At 50.7% G+C, this 18069-nt stretch overlaps 1 protein-coding gene across 3 annotated transcripts in view; it reads right to left on the reverse strand.

Annotated features, from left to right (window-relative positions):
- The window catches only part of LOC146788638 (putative cation-transporting ATPase 13A4), a 619876-nt gene extending 602649 nt beyond the window's left edge, over positions 1-17227 (reverse strand). For 2 of the 3 annotated variants that reach the window (XM_085635832.1, XM_085635831.1), the window contains exon 1: positions 17047-17227. In XM_085635832.1, the coding sequence (XP_085491958.1) occupies positions 17047-17097 (51 nt within the window). In that variant the 5' untranslated portion in view covers positions 17098-17227. Of the gene's footprint in view, positions 1-15749; positions 15996-17046 lie in introns of those variants that run through there. The other variant, XM_085635830.1, reaches the window with a different exon arrangement.
- Between the last annotated feature and the right edge of the window lie 842 nt (positions 17228-18069).

Consider the following 18069-nt stretch of genomic DNA (forward strand, 5'->3'; position numbering starts at 1 on the left):
TAGTCTTTCACTTTACAGCTATTCTTGCATGCCTTGCAATTCATGCACGGAAAAAATCCACTAATCAAATCCTTCCTTTTGGGTGTTTTTGAGAAATGACTCCTCACTAGCTTCTCTTTCAAACCTGGTCCTTTCCTGTATGTAATCAATGGGGTCTGTGGGATGATGGCTCCAATCACGTGATCTGATTTAAGTACCTTCCAGTTTTGTCTAAAAATTTGGAAGATTTCTGTGGATCCTGTTATGTATTGAGTTATCATCCTCACATTTCCCTGGGATTCTGAAATAGATGTTTTACTCCCCCCTGTTTTCTCTAATAGGAGGTCCTTTCTTTCTATCTCCCTGATTTTCCTTTCTGCATTGCTGAGGGTTTCTTTTCTGTATCCCCTTTTGCGGAATCTGTTGTAGACATTGTTGCTCTCTCTCATAAAATCTTCATCTAATGAGCAATTCCGTCTAAGTCTCACCAATTCTCCATATGGTACTCCATTGATAACGCTATGGGGATGAAAACTATTGGCGTGCAATACACTATTCCCTGCTGTGGGCTTCCTGTAGAGAGTGGTTTCCAATCTATTTTCTTTTCCAAAAACCATGAGATCAAGATAGGGTACATTAGTTGGACTTATGCATTCCGTGAATCTCAGATTTAGCTCATTCTTATTCAGATCAGTTACATAGATCAAGGCCTCCTCCATCGACCCTCTCCAAATAATAAAGAGGTCGTCGATATAACGAGACCATAAAATCACTCTGTCTAGCCAGATTTCATTACTGCCTGCCCAGGCCACGTGCTTCTCCCACCAGCCAACGAAAAGATTCGCGTAGCTGGGGGCGAAGCACGTGCCCATCGCAGTACCCTGTTTTTGATGGTAAATTTCTCCTGAAAATAGAAAAAAAAAAAAATATATATATATATATATATATATATATATATATATATATATATATATGGATGGACGGACGGATGGATGGACGGACGGATGGACGGGCGGATGGACAGACGGACGGACGGACATACAGATAGACAGACAGACAGACATTTTAAATATATGTTTTGGCTCATGGGGATGGGGTCCCTGCGGCTACTATTTGCTCTGGGAGGGATTCTGCATGTCCCCCTCCCCTTAAACCCTCCACTTTACAAACATCTTTTGGACCTTGGAGGATGGGTTCCCTGGGGCCACTGTTGACTTGGGGAGGGAGGCCAAACATCTCCCCCCTTAATTTAAAAAAAAGCCCTAGGGGATATGGTCCTCAGGCCCTTAGCGACTCAGGGAGGCGGCTCCAAATACTCCCTTCCCTTAACAAAAAAACGAAGGCCTGGAGAGATCGGGTCCCCATGGCTAAAGTGGCTTGAGGAGGGAGATTGTGTTAGCCTCTCCCATTAAAATAATGATGGCTCTTTAGGATGGAGTCCCCAGGTGCCAAAGTGAATTGGTGAAGTGACCATGAGCCCACCACATCAAAAAAGGCACCAGGGTATAGGGTCCCAGGGGGCCCAAAGTGGCTTGGGGAGGGGTCATCTTGCCCACCCTCTACTTTAAAAGACAAGAAGGCCCTAGGGGATGGGGTCTGCATGGCCCATAGTGGCTCGGGAAGGTTGGTCATGCACCTACCTTCCCTTAAAATATATGTTTTAGCCCGGGGTGAGGTCCCTGGGGGCTACTATTGGCTCAGAAGGATGGCTGCGTGTCCCCCTCCCTTTAAAGGCCCCAGGGTAGGGGTCCTCAAGGCACCTTGTGGCTCAGAGAGGTAGACTGTGTGCCCCCCTCCCCTTTATAAATATATTTTGGCTCCAGGCAAGACCCTTGGACAACGAGTTACCGCAGACAGCCAAAGGGATTGGCCGCCTGAGGCGGTGTGCGGCAGGGAATGACTTTAGTGCTGGATGACCGTATTACCATACACAAAACCATGTGTGTGCTGAAAAATGTTATTCATTTACCATTAGTTAATATGCCAAGTCCCTGCTTCCATTATTTTCTAAAGAGTGTTTTGCAGTACCTATGAATGGCCATGTGTGATGCTTAGCTTACTCCAATACTGCCCTGTACTACAGTTACTACTGTTTTGACACCTTTGGAACTGGAGAAATTTTAGAAGTGTAGTTGTGAATATCAATAGGCTTACTCCTTTGGGGTGGGTGTTTATAGTATGCAGTCCCTAACTAAGCTCATATTTAAATTTCCTTCCACCCCTCCTATTTAGTAGTAAGAATTTACTATTTTTCAGCCACTCCTCCTTCAACCTCCCACATTTACAACTAAAATGTAGTGATCTCCAGAAAGAAAATATAGTGGTAGCTGCGGTCTTTGCCCATAAGTTGGTGAGTAGCATTGTGCAGTAAGTGAGTAGTACCACAACTTGCAGTTTGTGAATTTGCCAATAGGTTTTTCATGATTTTTACAGTTACCTGATTCTTGGACTGGGCCAATGTTTGTTAAAAACTCACTGTTTTGATCAGTTCACCAAAGGACACATGCCGTAACTATACAGCATTTCAATTGACAATGTACAACTAGCAAATAAGCAGCAATTCTGCTACTTGTATGTGTAAGGCTATACGTGCTTTTAGCAGGGACAGTTGGTACCCGCCCCAGCCACATGCACTCAGCCATACCAATGCACTCCTGCACTTAGTCAGTCTCTCGCCATGCAGAACTCACCCATCAACCTCGCTCAATGCAATGCACTCATACAATTCATTAGCAACCACACACAGCCGCTCAACCATCACGTTCACGTATTCACTCACTTGTGTATTCCCAGACTGCACACTCATCCACAGTAGCTCACCCATGAACGTATCCCCCTTTGCCCCTCTCAGTGAGAGAAGGGAGGGGTAAGCTGTGAAACCACTGTCAGACTCTGCCGTCTCGGTAACAGGAGGGTCTGGATAGAATAGAATAGAATAGAATGGAATGGAAAAGAACAGAAGCATATTTATATAGCTCAAAGTTGACCTATAGGGCCTCTTGGCACTCTGAAACACACAGATTGACTGCTTAATGAAAAAGACCAAGCAAGAATACAACTATCTGAAAAGAAAGTTGTTAGAGCATTTCTCACAGCAGAGTCGGAGGAAACATATTTTAACCCTAGCAGCAGCAAACTCCATAATGTTTGCCTGCACATAGTTAGAGAGCTTCCATCTATTCGGACAGTCTTGAACTGTGAATGTCAACATCACTCTCTGTCCCCCCCAGTAAGAGCAGCCTGAAGTGAGCTATGAATGTCCACGCCACTCTCTGTCCCTCCCAGAAAGAGCAGCCTGGAGTGAGCTCTGAATGTCCCCGTCCCTGTGTCCCTCTCAGTAAGAGCAGCATGGAGTGAGATCTGAATGTCCCCATCCCTCTCTGTCCCTCTCAGTAAGAGCAGCCTGAAGTGAGCTCTGAATGTCCCCGTCACTCTCTGTACCTCCCAGAAAGAGCAGCCTGGAGTGAGCTCTGAATGTCCCCATCCCTTTCTGTCCCTCTCAGACACAGTTGCATGGAGTGAGCTCTGAATGCCCCTGTCCCTTTCTGTCCCTCTAAGTAAAAGAAGCATGTAGCGAGCTGTGAATGTCCCCGTCACTCTCTGTCTCTCTGAGTAAGAGCAGTCTGGAGTGAGCTCTAAATGTTCCAGTCACTCTCTGACACTCTCAGATAGAGCAGCCTGGAGTGAGCTCTGAATGTCCCCGTCACTCTCTGTCCTTCCCAGAAACAGCTGCATGGAGTGAGCTCCAAATGTCCTGTCACACTCTTTCCCTCTCAGTAAGAGCAGCCTGGAGTGAGCTGTGAGTGCCCCCGTCACCCTCTGTCCCTCTCAGTAAGAGCAGTCTGGAGTGAGCTCTGAATGTTCGAGTCACTCTCTGTCCCTCTCAGATAGAGCAGCCTGGAGTGAGCTCTGAATGTCCCCGTCCCTTACTGTCCTCTAAGTAAAAGAAGCATGTAGCGAGCTGTGAATGTCCCCGTCACTCTCTGTCTCTCTGAGTAAGAGCAGTCTGGAGTGAGCTCTGAATGTTCCAGTCACTCTCTGACACTATCAGATAGAGCAGCCTGGAGTGAGCTCTGAATGTCCCCATCACTCTCTGTCCCTCCCAGAAACAGCTGCATGGAGTGAGCTCCAAATGTCCCCGTACCTCTCTGTCCCTCTCAGTAAGAGCAGCCTGGAGTGAGCTGTGAATTTCCCCACCACTCTCTGTCCCTCTCAGTAAGAGCAGCTGGGAGTGAGCTGTGAATGTCCCCATCACTCTCTGTCTCTCTCAGAAAGTGCAGCCTGGAGTGAGCTCTGAATGTCCCCGTCACTCTCTGTCTCTCTCAGAAAGAGCAGCCTGGAGTGAGCTCTGAATGTCCTGTCACCCTCTGTCCCTCTCAGTAAGAACAGCATGGAGTGAGCTCTGAATGTCCCTGTCACTCTCTGTCCCTCTCAGAAAGAGCAGCCTGGAGTGAGCTGTGAATGTACACGGCACTCTCTGTCCCTCCCAGAAAGAGCAGCCTTATGTCAGGTTGGAGCTCCTCAGGGTCCGGTTGATGTTAAATATGTCCACCTCCCGATATCCCCGGACTCCAACCAAAAGGGCACGGAGCCCAGAGGCGATCAGGCGAGGGAAGGAAAGGGGAAGGGTCAGCAGGGAAAGGGTTCTGAAATGACAAAAGCAAATGTATACAAACCAAACACAATACAGTCTACTCTCAGTAGGTCTCACTAACGAGAGGTGTTTACTATGTCCCACACCTTCAAACATAAACAACCAAGAACTCAGCCTAACCAGGCCTTAACCACCACAGTGCTTTTTTGACACCCTAAACCTGTCTCAAGCTAAAGCACACTCTGCTAGCGGTTTATAGGAAATGTCGGCTTCCACGGTGAAAGCACCGACGCCAAGAAGTCCGGCGTTGTAGCGCTCCTTCACACTGGGAATATCAACACGCTAGGGTTTTACTCATCACACCTAGCCTTCAATACCCACGTAAGTCCCAATGTCTCGCTAGTACTTAAGGAAAAGCTCCTCCGAGCTTAAGATACAGTTGCGCCTCCATGGGCGCTGCCAAAACTCAAATGAGCTCCTCCGAGCTCGTAGGTCTGGATGTTATCCAAACTCGACAGCACGACTAAGCCAAGCCGCTGTCTGGCTAGAAAGGTCAGAAGCGCGGGAGTGCCGCGGTAACGAAATGGTGGGGGGGCGGAGGGAATGTGAGCTCAGCCGAGCTCGACCCACCGCGCTCACCTGCTACCCCCGGCTTCGCTCAGACTCCTCCTCCAACTCTCGCCGGGACGCCTAGCTCCGAACGACGGGGGGCTGGACAAGGTCGTCGCGTCTCTCGCCTCTTTCCTCGGAAGGCAACTCCCGCCTGGACGCCAAGCTCCGAGAGACGGGGGATGCAGATTCGGATTCAAAATAACGCACGCCTTCTGCCGTGCGCGACGTCCTTTATATAGACGCCTACTTCCTGGTGCTAGTGCTGCTGGGATTCGTAGTTTTAGACGCTAGGCAGGCGCCAGGGTCCGCGATTCCTCACATTATGTCCCCTCCCCTAGCGCCTCCTAGATCCTGGCTTCATCGGATTCCTCAAGTAGAACCTCCTCACCGCCGCCGGGGCATGAACCGCTACCGAAGGTTCCCACGAGTCCTCTTCCGCGGAATACCCCTTCCAGGACACCAGGAACCACAACTTGCCACCACGATATTTAGCGTCGCGGATGCTCCGGACTTCATATTCCAAGCCACCATCCACCCAAACCGGAGGAGGCACCCTTCGTGCGGCAGACACCGCTGGTTTCAGCAAACTGCAGTGAAAAACCGGGTAGATCCGCAGGGAACTTGGCAACCGGAGTTTGTATGCCACAGGATTAATTTTTCTTGCGATCCGGTAAGGCCCAATGAACCTAGGGTGGAAAACACTACGCCACTTAAACCGTATATACTTGGTGGATAGCCAAACCCTATCTCCCACTGCATACGATGGGCCATCGATTCTCCTACGGTCCTCCCATCGTTTATAGTTGTGCTTCGCAGCCTGTAGCGCCCGTTGCGTTTTCCTGTGAAGAGAACGCAAGGTCCTCAACCGGGACTGAACGGCAGGTTGATTGCCCACCCCCTCTGGTAAGGACACCGGTAGTGTTTTCGCGTCGTACCCGAAGTTGGCCCTGAACGGGGATACCCCAATCGAACTGTGCCATGCTCCGTTGTACGCCAGCTCGGCCATCCACAGCATAGACACCCACGAGTCTTGTGACTGTGACACGTAACATCTCAGATATTGTTTCAGCGTTTGGTTGAGACGCTCAGTTTGGCCATCGGATTGAGGATGGAAGCTGGTGGATGTTGCTGACTCAATCTGTAACGCCTTGCACCATGTTTTCCAGAAGCTGGCTACGAATTGGGGGCCCCTATCCGACACAATGACCGCCGGCAATCCGTGCAGGCGTACCACATGGGTTAACAACAGTTGTGCCGTCTGCCCCGCCGTGGGGAGATTGTGACACGGAATAAAATGCCCCATTTTGGTCAGGCTGTCCACCACCACCAGGATGGCCGAATATCCATCTTCAGCGGGTAATCCTGTGATGAAATCCAGGCTTATATTCCTCCACGGCTGCTGCGGCGTGGGTAACGGGAGCAGCTTCCCTTTTCGTTTTCCTCGCTCGCTCTTGTGACGTGCACACACCTCGCAAGCGTTGACCCATAGACGGACGTCTTTGTTCATCTTTTCCCACCAGAAATGCCTGGTCAACGCCTCAGTTGTCTTGCGAATACCCGGGTGACCCGCCAAAGGCGAGACGTGGCACCAATGAAAGGCCTTCATTCTAAGAGCCTTGGTGGGAACGAACAACCGCTGTCTGTACAAGGGGAGCCCTTCTTGGATGGAGCGTACCCCCTCCTTGGCGCCCCACCTTTTCCACTCGTCCACAGAGCGACTACTTCGTATCTCTTCCAAGAACTCGTCCGCTCTCACGATACAGATCACCTTGGCGGGATCGATGATTGCCAGGGGGGCCGGCGTACCGCCCCCGTCCCTCAGCGCCTGTCTAGATAAGGCGTCGGCCTTCCTATTGTCGATGCCAGGCCGGAACGTAATGCTGAAGTCGAATTCCGCAAAAAAGAGTGTCCATCTCATTTGGCGCGGGGTTAAGTGCCGCGCGGTCTTCATATACAGCAGATTGCGGTGGTCCGAATACACCACTACCGGATGTTGAGCCCCCCACAGGTAGTGTCGCCATTCCTGAAAGGCCGTCTTTATTGCCAGGAGCTCTTTTTCGGCAATGGTGTAATTCACCTCTGCCTTGTCTAATTTCTTTGACAAATAGGCCATGGGGTGCAGCCGTCCTGTGAGTTTGTCTCTTTGAGACAGCACTGCCCCTATTGCCTCCTCTGACGCATCCGCCTCCACTATAAACGGAACGTCGGTCTGTGGATGTCGGAGTATTGGTGCTGTGGTAAACGTTGTTTTCAATTGTTCGAAAGCTGCTGTTGCTTCCGTTGTCCAGATGAAAGATACTCCTTTCCGTAGCAATCGAGTTATGGGTACCGCGATGTGTGAGAAATCCTGGATGAACCTGCGATAGTAATTAGCGAAGCCCAAAAAGCATTGTACATCCCGTACTGACTTAGGAGTGGGCCACTCACGTATTGCCAGTACCTTTCTGTCGGACATGCTCAAGCCTTCTGGCTTCAGGATCACCCCCAAGAACTCTACTGAGGTTACCCCAAACTCACATTTACTGAGTTTACAGTATAACTGATTAGCTCTTAACTTCTCCAACACCAGCCTGACCTGCCGCGTGTGATCTTCTCCTGCCGCCGAGTAGATTAAAATATCATCTATGTATACCACTACAAAGATGTCCATGTACTCGCGCAGCACCTCATTTAGAAAGAACTGGAAAGCCGCCGGGGCGTTACAGAGCCCGAACGGCATTACCAAGTACTCATATAGGCCAAACCTGGTTTTAAAAGCGGTTTTCCACTCGTCCCCTCGTTTGACCCTCACCAAATGGTACGCCCCACGAAGGTCCAACCTGGTATAGATCACTGCTTCCCGCACTTGATCCAACAGGACGCTGATCAGTGGCAATGGGTAACGGTTCCTTACTGTGTTTTTGTTCAACATTCTATAATCACAACAGGCCCTCAATTCCCCGTTGGCCTTAACTATAAAAAAGAGGGGCGACGCCGCAGGGGAGCGAGAAGGTCTGATGAATCCCAATGCCAGGTACCGATCAAGATAGTCTCGTAAGTGACGGGTTTCGGGCTCGGACAAAGCATACACCCTACATGATGGGACCACCGCCTCGTCCACCAAATCAATTCTACAATCAAAAGGCCTATGCGGGGGAAGCCCCTCAGCCTGTTGTTTATTGAATACCTCAGCGTAATCTGCCAACGCCTCTGGTAATTCCACGTCTTTTTCTGCTGCAGTAGCCAGACAGAAGGGAACTGCTAGGGCAAGGGCACGTGCGCGAGGGACCTGCATACACTGTTCTGCACAACCCTCCGACAAGAACCGTACTGTACGCTCCTGCCAATTTACTGTTGGATTATGTAGTACAAACCAAGGCATCCCCAGGATTAGGTCATATTGTGGAGCAGCTATAATGTTGAATTCGATCTCCTCCTGATGCGGTCTGTCACCTTCTAATAAGGTCATCTTTAGAATCTTAGTGTGGAGAGTGATTCGTCCTGATTTCAACGGTTCACCATCCACCGCTAATACTTCCTCTGGGGATTCCCGAGGCACTACGTCTATGGACAGCGAGCTTACTAATCCGCTGTCTATGAAGTTGCCTGTTGCTCCTGAGTCCAACATGGCTCGTACCTGATGCTCCTGGACCCCTATTTCCAATCTAGCCTGTAAGACAATATGTGCTGCGGTGTCTGTAGACTTGGTATGAGTGAGGGAAGGTATCTGCCAGACCGTATCCTCCGGTCGTGTTGGAGCGCGCAACTCAGGGTTACTTGTGTCCGTCGCCATGGCCGATACTGCGGCCTTCTTGCCTCTATACGGCATTGCAGGGTTCTTGGGCTTAGAAGGGCATTCCCGTACGAAATGCCCTTTTTTCCCACAATACATACAGAGCCCCAAGGCGCGGCGGCTCTCTCGTTCAGACCGAGATAGGGCGGGTCTAACGGCCCCAACCTCCATAGGTTCATGAGCTATGGGAACCGGGTTCTGCTCTTTCCGGTGGTATCCCCCCGTAGCCCCACTACCCTTGTATCTGTCTACTCCTCTTTCGGCCATGCGGCCGTCCAATCTCAAGACCAAAGTCATTAGGGCAGCGCAGGTAGTTGGCTGCGGATCTATCTGTGCCACCACATCTTTTAGGTCATCACTGAGTCCTTGATAGAACAAGGACATTCGTTTTTCCTCCGGCCAGGAGGCCTCGGCTACTAGCCGGGTGAAGGACGTGAGGTAGGTCACCAAGTCACTCTTTCCTTGCCTCAAGGATAGCAACTCTTTGTCGGTACTAAACGTTGTGGTTCTTCTATCGAACACTCCTTCTAACGCGGCTCTGAAGGCTTCCCAGTCTGATAGGATGGCATCGTTATTCCGAACCAGAGGGACCGCCCATGATGCCGCGTCACCCACTAGATAAGAGATAGCGAAAGCCACTCTAGAGTGATTGGAGGGAAAGGACGATGGTTTGCATGAAAAATGCATCATTATTTGAGTCAGGAAGATCTGGATCTTCTGCGGGTCTCCCGCATATCTCTCAGGACTAGCCAAAGGGATAGGTGGGGGTACCGTCACATGTACTTGTTGTCCACTAGAGGACGCTATGTCAAAAGGGTTACGGGACAACCTATCCACTCTGTCTCGCAGCGCTGTGGCTTCTAATCGTGAAGCTATCAGTTCCTGCTGAACTAAGGCCAAAGCCTGCACTACGTCTTCTAAGGACGTCATATCCAACACCCACCCCGGACCGGGAGGAGCACCTAACTTGGGTGTGTTATTCTGTCAGGTTGGAGCTCCTCAGGGTCCGGTTGATGTTAAATATGTCCACCTCCCGATATCCCCGGACTCCAACCAAAAGGTCACGGAGCCCAGAGGCGATCAGGCGAGGGAAGGAAAGGGGAAGGGTCAGCAGGGAAAGGGTTCTGAAATGACAAAAGCAAATGTATACAAACCAAACACAAAACAGTCTACTCTCAGTAGGTCTCACTAACGAGAGGTGTTTACTATGTCCCACACCTTCAAACATAAACAACCAAGAACTCAGCCTAACCAGGCCTTAACCACCACAGTGCTTTTTTGACACCCTAAACCTGTCTCAAGCTAAAGCACACTCTGCTAGCGGTTTATAGGAAATGTCGGCTTCCACGGTGAAAGCACCGACGCCAAGAAGTCCGGCGTTGTAGCGCTCCTTCACACTGGGAATATCAACACGCTAGGGTTTTACTCATCACACCTAGCCTTCAATACCCACGTAAGTCCCAATGTCTCGCTAGTACTTAAGGAAAAGCTCCTCCGAGCTTAAGATACAGTTGCGCCTCCATGGGCGCTGCCAAAACTCAAATGAGCTCCTCCGAGCTCGTAGGTCTGGATGTTATCCAAACTCGACAGCACGACTAAGCCAAGCCGCTGTCTGGCTAGAAAGGTCAGAAGCGCGGGAGTGCCGCGGTAACGAAATGGTGGGGGGGCGGAGGGAATGTGAGCTCAGCCGAGCTCGACCCACCGCGCTCACCTGCTACCCCCGGCTTCGCTCAGACTCCTCCTCCAACTCTCGCCGGGACGCCTAGCTCCGAACGACGGGGGGCTGGACAAGGTCGTCGCGTCTCTCGCCTCTTTCCTCGGAAGGCAACTCCCGCCTGGACGCCAAGCTCCGAGAGACGGGGGATGCAGATTCGGATTCAAAATAACGCACGCCTTCTGCCGTGCGCGACGTCCTTTATATAGACGCCTACTTCCTGGTGCTAGTGCTGCTGGGATTCGTAGTTTTAGACGCTAGGCAGGCGCCAGGGTCCGCGATTCCTCACACCTTAAGTGAGCTGTGAATGTACCTGGCACTCTCTCTCCTTCTCGGTAAGAGCAGCATGGAGTGAGCTCTAAATGTCCCCGTCCCTCTCTCTCCCTCTCAGAGAGAGCAGCCTGGAGTGAGCTGTGAATGCCCCCGTCCCTCTCTGTCCCTTTCAGTAAGAGCAGCCTGGAGTGAGCTCTGAATGTCCACGCCACTCTCTGTCCCTCCCAGAAAGAGCAGCCAGGAGTGAGCTCTGATTGTCCCCATCCCTTTCTGTCCCTCTCAGTAAGAGCAGCATGGAGTGAGATCTGAATGTCCCCGTCCCTCTCTGTCCCTCTCAGTAAGAGCAGCCTGAAGTGAGCTCTGAATGTCCACGCCACTCTCTGTCCCTCCCAGAAAGAGCAGCCTGGAGTGAGCTCTGAATGCCCCTGTCCCTTTCTGTCCCTCTAAGTAAAAGAAGCATGTAGCGAGCTGTGAATGTCCCCGTCACTCTCTGTCTCTCTGAGTAAGAGCAGTCTGGAGTGAGCTCTGAATGTTCCAGTCACTCTTTGACACTCTCAGATAGAGCAGCCTGGAGTGAGCTCTGAATGTCCCCGTCACTCTCTGTCCCTCCCAGAAACAGCTGCATGGAGTGAGCTCCAAATGTCCTGTCACACTCTTTCCCTCTCAGTAAGAGCAGCCTGGAGTGAGCTGTGAGTGCCCCCGTCACCCTCTGTCCCTCTCAGTAACAGCAGTCTGGAGTGAGCTCTGAATGTTCCAGTCACTCTTTGACACTCTCAGATAGAGCAGCCTGGAGTGAGCTCTGAATGTCCCCGTCACTCTCTGTCCCTCCCAGAAAGAGCAGCCTGGAGTGAGCTCTGAATGTCCCCGTCCCTTTCTGTCCCTCTCAGACACAGTTGCATGGAGTGAGCTCTGAATGTCCCTGTCCCTTTCTGTCCCTCTAAGTAAAAGAAGCATGTAGCGAGCTGTGAATGTCCCCATCACTCTCTGTCTCACTGAGTAAGAGTAGTCTGGAGTGAGCTCTGAATGTCCCTGTCACTCTCTGTCCCTCCCAGAAAGAGCAGCCTGGAGTGAGCTCTGAATGTCCCCGTCCCTTTCTGTCCCTCTCAGACACAGTTGCATGGAGTGAGCTCTGAATGTCCCCGTCCCTTTCTGTCCCTCTAAGTAAAAGAAGCATGTAGCGAGCTGTGAATGTCCCCGTCACTCTCTGTCTCTCTGAGTAAGAGCAGTCTGGAGTGAGCTCTGAATGTTCCAGTCACTCTCTGACACTCTCAGATAGAGCAGCCTGGAGTGAGCTCTGAATGTTCCAGTCACTCTTTGACACTCTCAGATAGAGCAGCCTGGAGTGAGCTCTGAATGTCCCGTCACTCTCTGTCCCTCCCAGAAAGAGCAGCCTGGAGTAAGCTCTGAATGTCCCCGTCCCTGTGTCCCTCTCAGTAAGAGCAGCATGGAGTGAGCTCTGAATGTCCCCATCCCTTTCTGTCCCTCTCAGACACAGTTGCATGGAGTGAGCTCTGAATGTCCCCGTCCCTTTCTGTCCCTCTAAGTAAAAGAAGCATGTAGCGAGCTGTGAATGTCCCCGTCACTCTCTGTCTCTCTGAGTAAGAGCAGTCTGGAGTGAGCTCTGAATGTCCCCGCCACTCTCTGTCTCTCCCAGAAAGAGCAGCCTGGAGTGAGCTCTGAATGTCCCCATCCCTTTCTGTCCCTCTCAGACACAGTTGCATGGAGTGAGCTCTGAATATCCCCGTCCCTTTCTGTCCCTCTAAGTAAAAGAAGCATGTAGCGAGCTGTGAATGTCCCCGTCACTCTCTGTCTCTCTGAGTAAGAGCAGTCTGGAGTGAGCTCTGAATGTTCCAGTCACTCTCTGACACTATCAGATAGAGCAGCCTGGAGTGAGCTCTGAATGTCCCCATCACTCTCTGTCCCTCCCAGAAACAGCTGCATGGAGTGAGCTCCAAATGTCCCCGTACCTCTCTGTCCCTCTCAGTAAGAGCAGCCTGGAGTGAGCTGTGAATGTCCCCATCACTCTCTGTCTCTCTCAGAAAGTGCAGCCTGGAGTGAGCTCTGAATGTCCCCGTCACTCTCTGTCTCTCTCAGAAAGAGCAGCCTGGAGTGAGCTCTGAATGTCCTGTCACCCTCTGTCCCTCTCAGTAAGAGCAGCCTGGAGTGAGCTCTGAATGTCCACGCCACTCTCTGTCCCTCCCAGAAAGAGCAGCCTGTGGTGAGCTCTGAATGTCCCCGTCCCTTTCTGTCCCTCTCAGACACAGTTGCATGGAGTGAGCTCTGAATGTCCCCGTCCCTTACTGTCCCTCTAAGTAAAAGAAGCAGGTAGTGAGCTGTGAATGTCCCGTCACTCTCTGTCTCTCTGAGTAAGAACAGTCTGGAGTGAGCTCTGAATGTTCCAGTCACTCTCTGACACTCTCAGATAGAGCAGCCTGGAGTGAGCTCTGAATGTCCCCGTCACTCTCTGTCCCTCCAAGAAAGAGCAGCCTTGAGTGAGCTCTGAATGTCCCCGTCCCTTTCTGTCCCTCTAAGTAAAAGAAGCAGGTAGTGAGCTGTGAATGTCCCCGTCACTCTCTGTCCCTCTCAGTAAGTGTAGACTGGAGTGAGCTGTGAATGTCCCCATCACTCTCTGTCTCTCTCAGAAAGAGCAGCCTGGAGTGAGCTCTGAATGTCCCCGTCACTCTCTGTCCCTCCCAGAAACAGCTGCATGGAGTGAGCTCCAAATGTCCCTGTCCCTCTCTGTCCCTCTCAGTAAGAGCAGCCTGGAGTGAGCTGTGAATTTCCCCACCACTCTCTGTCCCTCTCAGTAAGTGTAGCCTGGAGTGATCTGTGAATGCCCCCGTCACCCTCTGTCCCTCTCAGTAAGAGCAGCCTGGAGTGAGCTCTGAAGGTCCACGCTACTCTCTGTCCCTCCCAGAAAGAGCAGCCTGGAGTTAGCACTGAATGTCCCCGTCCCTGTGTCCCTCTCAGTAAGAGCAGCATGGAGTGAGCTCTGAATGTCCCCGTCCCTCTCTGTCCCTCTCAGTAAGAGCAGCCTGAAGTGAGCTCTGAATGTCCCCGCCACTCTCTGTCTCTCCCAGAAAGAGCATCCTGGAGTGAGCTCTGAATGTCCTGTCACTCTCTGTCCCTCCCAGAAAGAGCAGCCTGAAGTGAGCTCTGAATGTCCTGTCACTCTCTGTCCCTCCCAGAAAGAGCAGCCTGGAGTGAGCTCTGAATGTCCCCGTCCCTTTCTGTCCCTCTAAGTAAAAGAAGCATGTAGCGAGCTGTGAATGTCCCCGTCACTCTCTGTCTCTCTGAGTAAGAGCAGTCTGGAGTGAGCTCTGAATGTTCCAGTCACTCTTTAACACTCTCAGATAGAGCAGCCTGGAGTGAGCTCTGAATGTCCCCGTCACTCTCTGTCCCTCCCAGAAAGAGCAGCCTGGAGTGAGCTCTGAATGTCCCCGTCCCTTTCTGTCCCTCTCAGACACAGTTGCATGGAGTGAGCTCTGAATGCCCCTGTCCCTTTCTGTCCCTCTAAGTAAAAGAAGCATGTAGCGAGCTGTGAATGTCCCGTCACTCTCTGTCCCTCTGATTAAGAGCAGCCAGGAGTGAGCTCTGAATGTCTCTGTCACTCTCTGTCCCTCTCAGTAAGAGCAGCCTGGAGTGAGCTCTGAATGTCCCAGTCACTCTCTGACCCTCTCAGATAGAGAAGCATGGAGGAGCTCTGAACTCGCCGTCCCTCTCTGTCCCTCTCAGTAAGAGCAGCCTGAAGTGAGCTCTGAATGTCCCCGCCACTCTCTGTCCCTCCCAGAAACAACTGCATGGAGTGAGCTCCAAATGTCCCCGTCCCTCTCTGTCCCTCTCAGTAGGAGCAGCCTGGAGTGAGCTGTGAATTTCCCCGCCACTCTCTGTCCCTCCCAGAAAGAGCCGCCTGGAGTGAGCTCTGAATGTCCCTTTGCTTCCCTGGGTGTTTGATTTGTATAGGATGAGTGTCTGGCTAGAGTGGCCCAGTGGGTGAAAATCAATGGGTCGAAAATCTACCCCAAGTGACTGCCAGTGGTTTAGTCCATGTGCATTCATTCCTCCCACCTCCGTTTGTGTGTCCATAACAGATGTAGACTGACATGAGATCTGGCAGTCCATGTGCATTCACTCCTCCCATCTCCGTTTGTGTGTTCATAACAGATGTAGACTGACATGAGATCTGGCAGTCCATGTGCATTCATTCCTCCCACCTCCGTTTGTGTGTTCATAACAGATGTATACTGACATGAGATCTGGCAGTCCATGTGCATTCATTCCTCCCACCTCCGTTTGTGTGTTCATAGCAGATGTAGACTGACATGGGGTCTGACAGGCAGCAAGCTCTCAAGCCAGACTCAAAAGATAGTGCTGGGCGGAGGTGGAGCTCCTCTTACATTTGGGGTGGATTTTAGTATTTTGGGGGATTCACAGCTCCCACCTCAGTCCTCGAGGGCTTTGACAGTTATAGATTCCCAGTTCTGCTGCTTCACAAAATGTGTTTACGTGAATTGTTGTAGGAGCGTAAAATCAGTGTGATTAAACAAAGCAAAGAAAGTATTTTGCACATTCAACTTTTTGTCTCTTCTCTACATATGTATGTCCCTGGCCAGAAACCTCCTTTCCCAACACCCCAGTAAGGTCGGGGTGTTGCTTTGCCTTTCATTTTCTGTAAAGACATTTATCAAAGGTTTCAGAAGGGGACAGAAAGTATAGCGCCTTGACGCTGCAACATTAAACAATACTTACAAATATTAAACATAATATAAGGAAAGTTGCATTTACTCCTTGGCAGCAACACTCACCATCTCGTTGTCTTCGCCCTCGTTCAGCAGGGCATTGCCCCTTTTGATGTTTCTCTGTTTCCCCATTCCAGTGAGCTCCTCTGTGCCCCTTCTCACACCAGGTCGGTGCGAGCTCTGCACAGATGCCAAGCCTGGTGCCAGGGGGAGGCGGTGGTGGGTACCTCTGCCTCAGCTGCTGTTGAGACGCACCTCTCACTGACTGCTGATCACTCAGGCACCTTCCAGGTGATACAGTCTGCACCGTCCTGGATTCAATCCTGAACATGTATTTTATGTAAGTACATTGCGCATGTGCTGCCTGGGGATTTAGACTCTGTCAATACACTGTAAGTTTTACCAAGTATTTGCATTTTCTTGTTCTTGTAGTTTTTTAAAGCGCGAACTTGACCCGAAGGTATCGGGTATCAGAGCGCTTTACATAGCACCAGTTTCCTTACACAGGGACACATTCATTGGGGTTAGGCACAGGGGGGTTAAGTGATTTGCCCAGAATCACAGGATGCTGAGCGTCATTGCCGAGACTCGGACCCGGTTCCCCAGATTTGAGATGCACAGCTCTAGCCCTTAGGCTACATCTTCTCCCAGTCTCTCTGAGGAGCTAAGACATTCAAACAGCATGTGTTCATGCATGTATATTGCATGTGATATCTCATTATTGGTGCAATGGCGGTGTTCATGGTAGTGCTAGGTGTGATAATGGCGGTAATGAGTGTAGCAATGGCAATAATGTTAAAAGTGTTGGTTACAGTCATAACAGTAGTGGTGTTAGTGGGAATGATGGTGGTGGAAGTGGTAGTGGAAGTAATTGTAGGGGCAATGTTGGAAATGTAATGGTGGCTGTAAGAAATTGGGTTACTGTTTGAGGGGTCTGAACCCCTTCTCAAGCAGGAATCACATTCCTTATCAGGGTGAAGTCACAAACAAACCCCAAATTAACCCGTGCTGAACCCTCTGGTAGTTTGACACAAAAGCTCTCAGGCTTCACTTAGAGGTAATGCACACCGTGCAGAACTGTGCCAGTGATGAAGTAAGAGCACAAGACAAGATAAATGCCACAGCAATTTAGAAAAATAGGGTATCATTTAATAAATAATTTAGGAGCAAAACAGAAGTCCAATCAGTAGAACCAGAGATATGTAATTTTAAAGATTTAGATCAAAATATCTCAAACTATCACAAAGAATAAACTGTGGTTATCTGGTCGTGCTTTTCTGACACAAAGTCACAAGTTAAGCCTGACTACCATGGAGAGCAGGCTGGCTACGGGGACCTAGTTAAGCCAGCTGAACAAAGGTACCTTAAGTCCTGGTTGCAGAGCGTTGAGAGTACCGCATCGAGAATGCGTCATGCACCTTTGATTCCTAGGAGCTGTGAAGCTGCAATGCAAGGTACTGCGTCATCTTTGAAGATGCTGTCGATAAGGGGTTTGTGATGTGAAGAGCTGCGTCGAAATGTGTAGTGCACTGGCTGGTTCCGAAGAATCTGCGGGGCTTGTGATGCGGACTCCTACGTTGTTGTCGAGGATGCCGTTCACGAGGGGCGTGCTATGCTAAGGCCTGCGTCAAGGATGTGTTGCACAGAGACAGTTCCTGGAAGGCTGTGGGTGAACACACCAAATCCTGCACCGGAGGCAAACCATGCATACATCTAAATGTGAAGTTTAATGAGGTTATGCATTGCACAGCAGCTCTGATGCAGAGTTTCTGGTCAACGATGCATTGCGCTGCGCCTCTGATATGTCGGTTCTGTTGGGACCACAGTTGGGTCTGGTATAGCACCTTCAGGCCCACTTCCAAGGGCCAAGTTTGGGGTGGCACCGCTTGGAAGGGTAGGACTCAAAGCTGGCAGAATTCAGGTGCTGGTTAGAAGGTGGAGGAAGCCTGTTCTGTCTCTGAAGATTCCGATCAGGAGGCCAGCCAACTAGACCTTGGAGTCACTCTGGCGGTCCTGGTTTCAAGAGGTGAGTCCAATCTTTCACTCAGGCAGGAGGGCAGCACAGTAGGGCAGCAGGGCAGGAGAGTGATAGTCCTTCTAGCATGAAAGCAGCACAACAGTCCTTCTACTGAGTCTTCCACAGGTCCAGATGTATGATGAAGAGTTGGGGTCTGATGTCCAATATTTATTCCTGGTGCCCACTTTGAAGTAGAAAAAGCTTCTAGAGGTTTCCACTACCCAGAAGATACTTGCAATTACCAGCCTTCCTGCTGTGACTACCTTGTGAGAGTGCTCCGGCAGGGCCTTTGTGATGTGCTAAAAGTGGCATTTTCAGATTTGTGATTAAAAATCCAACGTAAACATTAAATAAGGCTTTTATTTACAA

Source organism: Triturus cristatus, chromosome 11, assembly GCF_964204655.1.
Source record: "Triturus cristatus chromosome 11, aTriCri1.1, whole genome shotgun sequence".
Classification (NCBI taxonomy): Eukaryota; Metazoa; Chordata; class Amphibia; order Caudata; family Salamandridae; genus Triturus; species Triturus cristatus.